At 32.4% G+C, this 15,526-nt stretch overlaps 1 protein-coding gene across 1 annotated transcript; it reads right to left on the bottom strand.

Moving 5' to 3' along the window:
- Nucleotides 1-8,999: 8,999 nt before the first annotated feature.
- LOC145565271 (uncharacterized) lies at nt 9,000-15,083 on the bottom strand. The gene is made up of 8 exons (XM_081625329.1): nt 14,531-15,083; nt 13,598-14,109; nt 13,040-13,508; nt 12,361-12,420; nt 10,238-10,311; nt 9,993-10,089; nt 9,357-9,441; nt 9,000-9,069 (listed from the first exon to the last, which is right to left on the bottom strand). Exons 1-8 carry the CDS (start codon nt 15,081-15,083, stop codon nt 9,000-9,002), a joined length of 1,920 nt encoding a protein of 639 aa, XP_081481455.1.
- Between the last annotated feature and the right edge of the window lie 443 nt (nt 15,084-15,526).

Consider the following 15,526-nt stretch of genomic DNA (forward strand, 5'->3'; position numbering starts at 1 on the left):
TGTTTTGGATTGTTTCTTATGCTATTAAATTGGTCTTGAATATTGGGAAATGTAACTATACAATTCTCTGAACAAAGGTAAAAAATTAACACACAAATTATGCGAAGAGGTAAAAAATGACTCAATATTTATATGAGTAATAAGTAGTTATATGTATTTTCAAATTCTGAATCCTATTTTTTGATTTTCTAATGTATGAAGTTAGGTAGTTATGATTGATAAGTATGATTATATATTATATATATATTGGGTAGTCGTATAGTACTGTTGTTTAGTTTAACTGTTAGGAGCTTTAGTTGGTTGTGTAAGGCTTTTGAAATCTAGTAAAATGAATAAATAGGAAAAATAATATACATTGCCTTGAGGAACAAGTATATACTCTTTATTTATTCTTTGCAAGCAACCTAGGGATGTTATATTAAAGTTTGCTTGTAATTCTTGAAAATGAAGAACAAATTAGCTATATCATCTTCTTATTCATTTGTTCCTAAAATCTGGATTCCTAATCAAGAAGAAAGTAAAGTGCAGAAGGTGATTAGCTTCATTAGTTATATAGCTGAACTTTCACATGAAATGGCTTTATATTTACAATTGCTAAAAAATGATGTTGATGAAGAGATAGAGATGAAAATCGATGTTGGTGAATCCAGTGCTATACGAAATGAAGTTGCAAAGATGCTTATTTCTGAAAATGAGGTTATAGTTATTCCGTCGGATGCAGAAGATTGTAATGAAGGTGATATTGATGGGAATGTTCAGTATGATGACAGTAATCTAGTTGAAGTTGTACCAGAATTCATTTTTTCTGTTAAATATGGAAACCATCCAGATATGTATCAAGATAATGCTTAATTTGCTGGAGATAGTAATGTTGTAGGGTATGTAGTTTGTGCTAGCATCTTTGTAGTTACAGAATTAATTAATGGTGTATCAATGATAATTATGGATTTCATTTTGCTTATTGGATGTAGTGACTAAGTTGTCCTTGAATTCACTTGTTTTGTACAATTTGAATTCAGTTTATTTTTTGTATAATGAAAAAATAGTACTATCTTATATATATATATATATATATATATATATATATATATATATATACACACACACACACACACACACAAACATATATACATATACATATACATATTTTGATGGTGTTATATGAAAGCAATATCAATTGTTGGCCTTTGATATAGAGGTGTTTTTTTTTTTTTTTTTTTTTTTTTTTTTTTTTTTTTTGTTTTCATTGGTAGAATGTTTTTTATACATAAAAAGTCATATAGTTTAAAAAATAAAAATGCCTTGCAAAGCTGAAGCAATAAAGTACATCTAATTTCATCTTATATTTTATAAAAATTGATTTAGTACATCTAATTTCATCCACAAAATATATGGATTATGTTTTTCACAAGAACATGTATTATCTATGCTACATGTTCATTGAAAAGCATCAAAAGATTTAGCCTATTTTTACACAAACTAATTACATAGGCAGCTTCATCTAATCTATATATAGATAAAGTGTTATGCAAGAACACAAATTTGCACCTGTGTTTCTTCATAACCTTTTTAAAAGGCCTACAATCTATTACCGCTAATGCATTTGAGTAGGCTATATAAAGTTAAAGGCTACAAAATAACCAAAATGCAGCAACAACATATGTTACTGTTAGTAGCCACTAAACTTACAATGCTGCAGAACGAGCAAAATGCAACACTTATATGTTGGTACTCGTAAGCTGAATATATATTCTAGCAAAATGAAATTCTCACCCAAGCTTCAAAGAGGTGTCCTCCATACTTCATGGTGTTATATTGGCGCTAAAGATCTCTTCATTGTGTTCTTCTCCTTCTGCTGTAGCATCAGCAGCTGATATGTTGGTTTGTTGTCGAGGAGATGTCACCTTGTTTAGCTTACTGCTTGTTTCACTGAGTAACTGTTGCTGCTTTCTTTTCACTGATGTTCGTACTTGTTTATGCAGTGACCAATTAAGGAACGGGGTTTTGTTATTGATAGGACTGATAGCAACTGCTTCTAGTGACCATTTGAGTGTGTTGCTGGCAGTCAATGCCGGAGTTGGTCCAACCTTTAAATGGAACAGCTTTGAAGTAATCTTTAGTTGTTCAATGGTGAAAGACATAAAGTCTTGCTGTGATGATATTAATTGTTGTGATTAATATTTGGAATGAAATATGGCTCTTAATCCTTTTTCAGTAAATGTATTTTACATTTTATTTACATATTTACTTAGTGGGACAAAAAAACTTACATTTTCCTTCATGGCACGGAGCTGCTCTGCCTTAATTCCAAAGATTTCCTCTGTTTCATTGTTCAGTGCTGTTAAGGAGATGTTGTCATAGCATTGTAAACACCTAAAAATGTCTCCCCAAAACCAAACTCGATGACGAACAACCTTTTATCTCCATTATTGGCCGGGTTGAGTATTTAAACTTTGGAGTGCTTAAATCCATATTCATTCCCAATACATTTCATAAACCATTCTAATTCCTAGCTCATTTCCCTAAACCATAACTTACTTTCCACTTTTCGTGTCCACATCACAAAACCGAGAGAAATTGATTTTGTGGCCCTATAATTTTGATCCAATTATTATTTGGTTGGATAGGCCTTGAAATATGCTTTCCAACTATATATCATAAGCCCAATTCCGATTTAAAACAAAGAAGATATGAGCAAAATACTAAACTCGGCCCAAAACCAACACCCTGTCACTAAAACGACCGTATCTTAAAATTTACAAATGATTTTGACCTGATTTCAATTGGGTTAGAAAGTAGACTTGATAAGATTTCCAACGAAATATTATATGCCTTATTCTAAGTTACGGATCAAAAGTTATCATAGTTTTAAAAACGCATAAAAAAACTAGAATTACCGCACATTAGTTAAATTGCCGCGTTGCGGGGGATGATGACGTGGCACGGGGCCTGGTACTGTGACACAGTATTCTTCACCGTGTCACGGTGCTTTATTCGTGTATTTTCCGTGTCTTTCTCACATGTTTATGAATTTTGACGCATTTTAGGAAAAGCAGTGCACCGTGACACGGCGCCACGTGTCGCGCCACGGTGGAAGTTACCGTGCCACAGCAGCTTCTGCTGTGTCACGGTACCCATGCTGCGTCACGGAAATTTTTTGTGTTTTATCCACGTAAAACCTACACGTGTTTTATCAATTTAGGGCAGCTGTTGCACCGTGACGCGGTAATCTATACCGTGTCACGACATTTTTTGTCGTGTCAGGGTGCCCCAAATTAGGGTTTTATCTTTTTAGGATTCCGTGAGCTCCCTCTGCTCATTTTCTCTATAAATATGGACCTGATTTCTGTAGTTTTGGGGCACCAAATCATTCTCTTCTCTCTTTCTCATACTCTAAGCCTTAAACTTATATTCCTATCTACATCAAGCACTCCAAGGAGTCCATACTTAACCCGAGGTTCCGTCCTTAAACTAAGGCGTGAAAGGTATAATTAACTGAGGGTTTGGATCAAATCAACTCTAATTTTAATTTAATTTCAATTTGATTTATATTTTTATTGAAGTTACTAACAATTTATTCTTGATGTAGCAATTTTAAGGAACGCGCGTAATGTGAGTAATTAATTATTTTAATTACTTATTTTATTTTTATATTTCTAGTATCTTGATTAGGTTAATTTATATTTGATTTGACTAACAATTTATTGTTAAATTGCTTCCGATATTAATGTTTATTCTATTATTTATTGATCACCATATTGCACGTTTAAAGGGAATATGTAATTGAAAATCACGCCTAATAAGATAATTTGGATGATCGGTTTAGGTTCCTTTTTAATCTTGTTATTAATTAAAGTGATCACTAATATTTTTAGAATTATGTGTGTGCATTAATATTCAACCAATTTAGCATAATAATAGTTTGGAGCGAATTGAATCATTGTTTGTATGCCTTTGAGATCGCAGGAACACTTTCCACTGTAAGAATCGAGTAGAGGCCAATACGGGCAAATGTGACTCCATGACTCACTTCGTACCATCATCCCCGATCCTCCTTTCGTGGTTCCGAACCATATGGAGTTAGTAATATCATGGATTATGAATGGGGTGTAACCTTCACGGGTCAATCGTTGTTGCCTATCGTTGTCCCTTTATTCGTGGTTGCCTTTTATGATCCGTGAACGGTTTACAAGTTCCTTAAAAACATGTTGGCGGCTCCCTACTTTCCTTGTCCCTAATCGTATATGTCAATTCCCACTTCCTATGAGTGCCAAGCATATTCACAACATGCTTACGTAGGCGCGCTTCAAACGACGCCTACAAGCATCAATAGCATCAAAAGTGAAAGCAACTCTGCATGAAAATGGTTGAATGTATAGTTAAAGAAGAGTAATTATAATTATCAAAGTTTTATTTAAGTAGTTGTAGTAAGGTTTTAATATGCCTGAAACACGACACTATCTCTCGTGTGTAGCATTTTCTACATGCAAAGTGTCTTCCTTCTAGATAAGTTGTGGGTTTTCCACATTATAAGCAGACTAAGTATACTATCACTTGGTCCAATGTTGCAGACTGTATTGTTGCAGGTATCCAATGCCTTTCATTTTGTAATGCATTTTGTGGCTGGATATATTAGCATAGTCAGTTTGGCTAGATGATTAATATGAAGTTTGATATATAAAATTAAATGAACTATAGGATTTTTCCTTGTATAAGAATGTATGGTTTGAGCAACTAACCTTTTTTTCCTTCAAGTATTAAATTGTGACAGTTTCTTGGTCTGTTTGAGGATAACAAACTTGTAGAATTCTGTCTTGTCGATCTAATAGCAGTTGTGTATAAATTTTTGCCCTGTGGTATTGGTATTTGTGTTAGAATAGGTGATATAAAGTGAAATATATATTCCATAATTTATAAAGAGCAGTCAAGATCCATTCACGCAGAACATTAGCTCTATCACCTTCTAGATTGTAGATAATTTTAGTGGACATTCTAGTAGATAGAGAAAACCCTATAAGGAAAAGATGGTGATTAGCCTATCTTCAATGCTAAATATTGGACTCATTGTTTAATACGCAATACTAACCTTGTAATCTAATGGCCTTAACTTATGTGAATCCAACTACTATGAACTTTTCGACCCACACATTCAAATTATCAGATGTAGTTCCAGCAAGATAATTCCACAGATTAACAATTACAGGTTGTGCATTCCTATTTAAACATGATATAAATTAGATTTCTTGTACTTAGGGTATTGAATTGTATAATGATGTTAAGATGAAAGAGATTGGAATTAGCCTTAAAGTTTATCTGTTATAACAACCTCTCTAACATAGTCCTGCTGGCCATAGAATGAGTCAACAAGCCGAGCTTCATTCTTCTTCTAGAAATAACACTACACCTAATACATCTAGAAATAGGATGCAAGTGTTAGTGAATATTTTATCAGCATTTGTTTAAGATTTATATATGTATTAATTTGATATACCATATGTAGAGTCATCACAAATATCTTCTATGAAAGTGGTTGCTGGTTTCAGTTTTGCAATAAAGTCATGTTAAATCACAGATAGGGTATTATCAAAATTATATGAAAGCAATACTCTGTCATACCACATATTTCATCAAGGAAATGAGCTTTAGCAATTGTAGTGATTTTAGCAAAATCAGGTTCTGCATGACCAGTTCTTGGACATATTGGATGAATCACAGCTGGTGCTCCAAAAGATAGTTCATATGGAATTTTTGTAATAGCAATCTCAAAATGTTTTGGCATCAATTTCATAGGAGCATTGATAATTTCATAATGCTTGTTCATAGAATATTATGGTCCAATAGTTTCTATTTCATCTTCTATCAAACGACCATGTATCAAAGTTCCCTATTTAACAAGGAATATGAGTGTATGTGTTAAAAAGATACATATTCTATATGATATCAAAAGTATACTATAGTGTTGTTTTTTTTCCCTGTTTATTTGTAAAAGAAGAAGTAGTTTTGAAATAGAGGACCCTTTTACATTTTGCATGATAAAAATTGTATAAAATTAAGCACTTTTTCATATAGTAATCATACAGAACATACTGAAATAGATTAATTTTGACTTGAGTTTGTAATTTTGAGTGGCATAGTTATTAATTATATGTTTAGCTACTTTATTTGTATGGAATTTGTCCTGTATTGCCAGAGTATGTATTTAGTAATTTATGTCATAGTATATCAATCATTTCTATGATCAGTATGCATAATTATATGGTTTTGTCTCTGTTGACATTCATAGTATTGTTAATCATCAAACTTAAAGTAAATTAACAAAAATGCTATTATGTAAGTGGATGCCATATGGTTGATGTGTCTAAATTAATAAGGACAAGAGGAGCTACTGGAGTACAAAATATACCTTTTTCATCAGTGTATAGGAGTGTTTGATAGAGAGTGTACAAAATATACCTTTTCATCAGCAAATAGGAATGTTTGATAGAGAGTAGCATCAGTAACAGATTAATGTTGGTTTCCAATGGTTAATAATTTAACTTGGATTCTATATTCTTTAGTTTCAGGATTTAGTTCTTCAATATACAACAATTCTGGCTTCATCTTCAGCTCTGTATTCAATTGTCAAAGTTGTTGTTAGGTAATGCATTATTTGCATGCAAATTTGTTAAGAAAGTAAGACATAAATAAAGTAAGCATAGCAAATACCTATAATATTTATTTCATACACACAAAGAATAATTACAATAGTTTAGTAGCATTTATTATATAGTATCAGATTGTAAAGGGTAGCAAATTACCTAGGTTTGTAGAGTGTGTTAATAGCTGCCTTTCGTTTGCTTTGAGTATAATAATAGTGAATCAAAGAGTTTTTTTCTTCCTTTTTTATGCAAAGGAAGATTTTTGAGGATGAATTATTTATAGTAGTTGAGAATGAAAGTGAATAGATGGTTTATATTTATAGATACTATTGTTTATTTACTTGTGTACTGTAGCTAGATTTAGTGGAAGCAAAGTTGTGGTTGATTTTTATTGAATGTACTTTTTTATATTGTTAATTATATTTGATTGTGATTATAGATTGTTTTGCAGAAAAGATTTTGATTTCTTTTTCTAGTTAACTTTTGCAATAAGCATAAGAGTACCATAACCCATACTTTTTACTGTTTGGGTCTGCATTTATATTAAATGATGAAAAAAGAGAGGTTAAGTTTGCCTAGCTGTGTAATTACTTTGTTGCTAATATAAATTAATGATTTTTTTTGTCAAGTTCTTTTAGATATTTATGTAATTGATTGATATAAGTTTATAAGTGACTTAACGAATGTCTACTTATTTTGGTTTGTCCAAATTGCATTCATACTCTATTTATTTGCATATATAATATAGGCTTATAATTTTCTTACTTTGTTTTTATTATTACAATGAGTAGTAGTTGTTAACATACATTTATGAAATTAGTTGAAGATAGGAATCATGGGGATAAATCGTACATTTAACTTTACACGACATGAAATGTTATCTAAGTACATTATACCAAGAAGTCGATGCTTTGTTCGGTTATTGTTTAACAGTTATAGTATGCTTTAGCAATTGTCTAAATTTTATAAGTTGTTTAATTTGTCTTTCATATCTACAGATACCTTTAACAGCTTCAATATTGTTTGTCCTTTTTTTTTTTTTAGAGATTTACGGTTTAGCTATAAATAAATTTAGACATTTCTGGAAGTGTTTTTTTTTCTTTCTTTTTAGGAAAAAAAATGAGGATAAGATGGTTGTGTACATTAATCTAAGCAATATTAATATAAGCTAATATCATTATATTAAATTAGATGAACCATGTATATAGTTGATGAGCAATAGCAAACTGTAACAAGAAATATTAATATAAGATAATATCATTCCATTAAAAGTAATGCAATATGAGTTTTCCCTTGCATTGAACCATGGAAACAGATGAATTATCTTAACCAGTTATAGATACATAAACAAAATATATTAGGCACTTAAATATTCTTAGGTACACAAAAGAAAAATATCAATGTGGCTAGATTAAAAGTCCATCAAACCTAACTTAACTAAGATAGTTACATGCATGAATAAGCATTATTCCTACAGTGTTTTCATCTTTCAAGTCATACATGACAAAAAATATATTTCTATCCAAAAGATTTAATCACAATTTTGCTAAAGCACTAATTATACTTTCATGTCTTTCTAAGAATAAGGAACCAGTGACATTACTCTATTGATGTTGTAGGAGAGGTTGTCTGAGCAATATGGTTTTTAGGTGTGGAGGAATCAATAGTTTCTGCAATTCCAAGCTGGTTGTTGATCTCTGAGTCACTTCTTTGTGCTGTATGTATAGCTTTTGTTGCTGCAAACAGAGTAGTCAAAGAGCATTTCTATGGTGTTGCTTTTGTAAAAATGACTTCGGTACTTTTTTTGACTCCTCGTTCTTGGTTCATAGATACACCGAGTGTCTCAACAAAGTGACAACTTTTTGATTTATACGAGGACTTAGCTTATCAGAGTTGAAATTAAGCTGGTTGTTCACATCAAAAGGTAAGTGACCTTGTATTGTGGATCTTGTCTCAGCAAAGTCAGCAAGGATAGTAGGATTCCAATCTTTCTTAACACTTTTCAGTTTGGTTGTATGTGCTTCAGTATATCTTCTCTTATATGGTTGTTGTGATAACTCCAGCAATGAGTTAACTGCGGCCATATCATCAGTTGCTTCAGATCATGTTGCCTTAACATTTTCAGAACTTGTAGTGTGTGATTGAGGTATTTGTCTGATCTCATTTTGACCAGAAGACAAGTTATCTGCATTTATCTCTTCTGCATTATGATTTTGTGCAAGCGGTGAAGACACTACCATTCAATTGCTGTTGTCTTCTTTTGTATTTCTCACTTCCTCTTTTATGCCTTTCAAACACCACTGAAGAACATTATTTCTTGAAAGAGCTGTCGTAGGACCTACTTGTACCAGAATATGGCTGTCACAAATCTGTTGCTGAATTGAATCGAACATCTGAACATTTTCCTATGTGACCATTATCAATGTGACAACTATGTTATATAATAGAAGCAGTTAAAAAGTTGCTAAATTTTGAAGGTATTGCAGTTAGTATAAATATGTGAGAAATTCTTACAGAGTTGTTTTATCAAATGAATTTCATGGGCAGATATTCCAAATAGTTTTTCTGTGTCAGTCGTAAAAGTTGTGAAAGTCATTGTTCCTGAGTCATCTGTGGCATCAAATTTGAATGTAGCTCAGCAATATCAAGGTTAATTGACCATATTAGTGATATATAGTTATGTTGCTGCATTGAAAAGTTTAAAGTTCACATTTTTACCGATATGCAGAAATGCTGTCTTTTATTTTGTAGTTGGCATAGCTGAACTCTGTGCCAACAGGAATATCTATGCGTTTCCCACAAGCTGAACACCCAATATAAGCAACAACATCTTTTAAGTCAGCTTGAGATATTGTTCCTCATAACCAATGCCGCTCTTCCTGAAGTACATCACATGGCTGCAGCTGATATAGATATACATATTAGTAGATGATGTTGATAGAAAATAGTGAAAATGGTAATTTGATCCTGATGGTAGAGTATGTTTTACATTTTTTGTTCTGAGAATTTGAATATTTATAGGTGTTTCATCTGTAGGTGCAAAGCGCACCTGCAATACCTTTGCCTGGCGGTCTAAAAGCTGTTGAGTGTGAAACCGTGCCCTATATAGAAATTTGATTACTATTTTTCATATTCAGTTGTAAGAGATATCAAGTCATATAATGTTGTTGTATACATATCATTCACGGAGAATATTGGCTTTGTCTCCTTTGGGATCATATATGATCTCAGTAGACATACCAGTAGACAAAGAGAATCCTTGTAAAGCACATTTGGAAGTTTGTTTTTGCAGATAAATATTTAATGTTGTTCACGAATTTGTAAACTGAAATTAGTACTTGTATTCATGCTTACCTTTATGCACCAATGGTCTTAAAGCAGTGAAGCCAATCACATCAAAAGTTTTAGCATATAGACTAATAGGATCACAAGCATTATCAGCTAAATCATTCTGAGTAGTTATGACAAGAGGTTGGTCGATGTTGAAAATAGAAACATAATTTTAAATATAGTCTTAGATCAGTTCCTATAAATAAAGTTGTATAAAGTTAAGATTATGTATAAACTTACGTCTAATCAGTTATAACAATTTCTCTAACATCGAATTCTCGGCCTTGATTAACATTGATAATGTGAACATTATCTTCTACGTAAAGAACAATGCCTAAAACATCTACAAAAACAGGAATATAAGGTATTTAGTGGTAATGAGGAACCAGGGAATGAACTGTTTCTTTTTTTTTTTCCTTTTTTTTCCTTTATATATATATATATATATATATATATATATATATATATATATATATATATATATATATATTCAATATGAAGAAGAAGGTAAGATACTGGTTACCATATTTAGTGCCTGGTATTAAATGCGAGGAATTGATAGTATAGACTGAAACAATGGTCCATCTATTGTTCCTTCACAGTTCACTTTCTGCACCACAGTTTTTCCTCCAAAAGTCATTTTGAAAGGAAGTTCATCTAAATTGTTTCTCCACCGTTCTTCTACGAGCTTAATAGGAGCATTTGAAATGATACACTGACCATTATAGACTACTGCTTCATTGAAGCTGTCAATTTTTTCCCCGAACAATGCACCCTTCATTTTATTTCCTTGCAATTAAAGCTAATAAAAATTGCAAATTTTCCTAAGATGTAACACTGATAACAAACCTTAATACCTAGTCAGATATGTATTGATATTAGTATTGAAAGCATATAGTCAACTGAGAAGAGGAAAGTACCTTTTCGTTAATGAGTAACAAAGTTTGAAACAGAATTCCTTTTTTAGAAGAAGTTTTTAGCCTTGATTTTTCAACAACCCTGACTTTAACACTATAATTCTTGCTATTGCTGTTTAACTCATTCAGATATACATACCCTTGTTCCATGATTGTGTGCCTACAGAATATAAACACGTATGTATATGAGAAAATATGTTGCATTTATACTTCACAATAACCTGATAATTTGATATAGACTAAAGTCGAGTTGGCACTTTACAGGTACCTTTATCTGCTATGTACTACTATAATTTATAAGTAGGAATTTTTGAAGTTCATATACTCTTGTAAATTGACTATGCTATGGAAGCAAGAAAAAAAAAAACAACAAAGCACAAATATATCTGAAAAAACTAATATGAATGAAATGAATAAAAGGAAGAGGAAGAGTTATACCTTAAATATGTAGCAGTAGTTGATGGTTTGAGAGGTTTGTAGTTTCTTGAATGATAAGCATGGATAATGAGGCTTCTTATATATAAGCTGTATAGAGGAGTATAAGGACAAAGAAATGCACATGTGGGGTGAACAGTAGGATGTATGTATACATAGGTTAAACTTTTGTCTTTTTTCATATTTCTTAAGGCTGAAGGTATATATCATATACTGTGGGACACATTAGATCTTACTTGTACTTTCAGAAGATTTTATACTTCTATTCACAAGCTATAACAGGCTAAAAGTTGCTTTAGTTTATATATTATGTATATCCTAATTACCATATATAGGAAGGCATATATTTGATACTGCATAGTATTATTGTCTATTTTATGTAAATTGAACTTCATAAATGTTGTATTACTTTTGGTTTTTGATCGAGCCATTATTGACTTATTCTTCATATGATGACTACTTTATTTGTAATTAGCTGATGTTAACTTATAACATATATGTGTATAGCTGAAATCAAGAAGCTATTTATGTAGTATTTATCTGGTATATTTAGTCTAACATAAGGAAATTAGTGTGGTACACTTATGTAAAACTTATCTAGTATATATGATTAATAATAAGTTCTTTGTGGTTAAATGTAGATTACATACAAAAGATGTGCATCACTGTATATATATCTTAAGCCCCAAAAGAACATTAACTGTAATTCTATGACCACCTAGAGTAAGGCAAAATACAAAAGACAAGTGATTCCAATGATATTTCCTAACAAATCCCAGCTAATCTTAAAACTTCGTAACAAACTACATTTTTAATAGAAGTTGGAGGGAATTATTCTGGAGGCATGGTAGAAAAGACAGTTTCATCAATTTGTTTCCTTGCTCATGAGAGAGCAACATATAGCTGTCCATGAGAAAAACAAGGGCGAGGTAGATAAACAGAAACTCGGTTTAGGGTATGTCCTTGTGATTTATTTATCGTCATGGCAAATCTCAATTTTAGAGGGAACTGTTTCCTTTCAAATTGAAAAGGGTACCTACCTGGAGCAGAAGGTCGGAGGTTAATCTGTGGAATAAAAACTTCATTACCTTTGTACTGGCCTACAACAATGACACGCTGAGTAGTATTAGGGAAGAAATTCTTGCAGATGAGGCGAGTCCCATTACAAAGACCAACAGAAGGAAGTAGATTTCGAAGCAATATTACAGGACAATTTTTTTTAGAACAATCTCATGAGGACTTAAACCACCATGACATAGCTTATTCAAAAATTCCGTAGGATACACGTCACATGTATCACTTAAAATTGTGTCAAAACTTTTGTAGATGACATCATTACCAGGAAATTGATTTATAAGTGAACTCTTAATACAATCAACAGTATCATTTAAAGGAGTTAAGATAGCTCTCTCTGTGAATCAATTTTTATCAAAATCTCCTTTATAAAACTCTGGGAAGACTGATGTGCTAACTTCTGATATAGGATCAAAATCAGTTGCAAAAGGTTTAGAAATATTTGTAGACAACTGAACATATGTATTTTCATACTGCTGTAATTCACCATTTCCTAGAGCGAGTAAGAAAGCAGAGAATTCTAGATCTTCTTTGGCTCTTTGATTCTCTATCAGTTGGAATTTGATGAGTTGAGGCCATATATATTAAATAACAATGCTAGATCGCACAATTTCCTTTTGATTCTTAAGTGGAACAACAAGTAACACTTGAGGGAATTCCCTCCAAGAACAACCAATTTCCCACCAAATAGTTTGTCATTACTACATATATCTTGCAGCAATAGATCTAACGATTCTAAGTTGCTTTTATTGGCCATAGAAGCTTCATCCCAAATGATTAATGTTGTTTCCTTCAAAAGTGCTGCTAAGCTACCTTGTTTAGGTACATCATATGCTAATGAAGTTTCAATATCAATCGAGATTTTGAACCTTGAATGAGCAGTTCTGCCAGAAGGAATGTTGGCTGCCGCAATCCCAAAAGTAGCTGTTGGCAGTACTATTTTATTCATTAACATTATTTTTGCATATAAAGCCTTATACAAGAAGGTTTTACCAGTGCCACCAGGTCCATCTATAAAGAATGCTCCGGATTTTCCTAGCTGGACATATTGCATTATCTGTGAAAAGGCAGTCAATTGCTTACTATTGAGATGATCAATACAATCAATGCATGACTGAGGAATAGGAGCATCTAGAGTATCAATAATGTCTTATGACACTGAAAGTCATCTTCTTCACCAGAACACAATTCACGCAATCTTACACTTTTCAGTGATTTGCCCATTGCTTCAAGATATTGCTCAGGTGACCTAATGGTCAGCTGTCTCACTTTAGGCACATTATCTTGATATTGATGTTGGAAATCTTCAGATAAAGATGTAAAATATTTACACCATAAAGCATAAGGGTCTCTTGGTTGACAGAAGATCAGGTTAGTTACAAATAAACGGCGTAAAGCCACAGACAAGTGAGTTTCTTCTGCTTCTGACATACAAAGATCAACTACATCATCTTCCTCAAGTAATCCTAATTTTAAAGCAGATTCCTGAAATGTAGGGTACAAGTGCCCATTCACAGTTCTGAGGTCCTCAAAAGATGTTGGACTTTTAACATTTATTAGAAGTAGTCTAAGAAAGAAACGCTCTCCTTCAGCTAGATAAACAAATGCAAATCTACCAACAACTAATGTGTTTGTCTTTCTTCGAATCCACTCTTTGCTAGAAGCTTGCCATCGATAATGCTCACAAAATGCTCCATATAGATAGCCCGTACCACCTTGAGATGAGTTCAGACATTAAGCAACAATGGTTAGCGAAGTCTATCCAACTTTCACAGGGAAATTAGAGTAATGAACTTGATGAAATTTTGCACTTTGCTAATTTATTGATCATTTGTTTTATAAATTAATTTGATTACCTATTCATTTAGTTTATAATTGTTGAATTGGTTAAGTTGATTTGATTAGCTGAATTAAATTTGGTTTTTAAGTGTTAAATTAGTTACCTTGGATCAATGGGTTTGATAAATGTGGTTGATAATTGGCAGAAAACCTCATTTTAAACATAAGAGCCCGTATTATTGTTTAATAACAATGCATTATTGATAATTATATAAGGAAAGCATGAAATGTTGTGCAAAGGGACAATACAGTATATAAGCAACACTAACTTTCTTATTAGCAATAATGTATACATACCTGGTATAGCATAATTGATTGAAAAGAACTCAGTTAACGAAGTTCTACTCCGCATACCATCGGAAACAACAGACAGTAGCCGTTCATGTGCCATAAGCATAATGCTTTGCATGTTCGGTAAATGTACTGGTAATGGAAGGACCAGGGGATGCATTTCAAATAGATCAAAACCAAAGATTCTCCATGCAGCTTCACACGGTGACACCCACCTCCCATATTGGTACTGTTTAATCTCATCAACCACATTATCTTTGTCAGGTACAATGTTATATTGGATTCGATCATGACCTTTATACACATATTTATACAAATATTTGACGGCTCTATTAGTTGAGCAGACCTCAACATTTATATGGCTATCAAACAGCATAGACAAGTATGGATTATATGGTATGACCCAGAGATTGTCCAACTGAGCACCTCTTATTTTAACACGCTTTCCTGTATTTTTAAGTTTGTATAAAGGATATCCTTCTTTGTTTACAATGGTGTCATCAGAGAACTGTTTAGGGTAACCATATTTGCAAGATTCTTTCATCCCTAATTTGCGCATAAATGTACATTTAGGATTCAAGTTTTCACATGGACCATGCATCATGAGTCATAGTACTATTTTTCTAAGTGTAGGAGATGTAGTGGAAGGTATTTCTGCAGATACAAATCTATCATAATCTTTAATACGTTTCAGCTTGAACTCTGGCTTTAAGATAATCAGAAAGTGAGCATGTGGGAGCCCTCGTTTCTGAAATTCAACCACAAATATCATAGCAGCGACCTCACCAAAGAACTTTTTTTTCCTTGATTTCCTTTTTCAATGCAATTAATTTAGCATGAAAAATGCGTGCTACTAAATCAGGGCGATCTTGAGCTTGTTCATTAGGGCCCAATTCATTCTTGATCTCAGGCAAATTCGCATTGCATGTCATTGTCACAAAAAGATTAGGTTTCCCAAACTTTTGCACCAAAGCCATTGTATTAAAATACCTCCTTTTCATA

Source organism: Chenopodium album, chromosome 10 (genome assembly GCF_948465745.1).
Source record: "Chenopodium album chromosome 10, dcCheAlbu1.1, whole genome shotgun sequence".
Lineage (NCBI taxonomy): Eukaryota > Viridiplantae > Streptophyta > Magnoliopsida > Caryophyllales > Amaranthaceae > Chenopodium > Chenopodium album.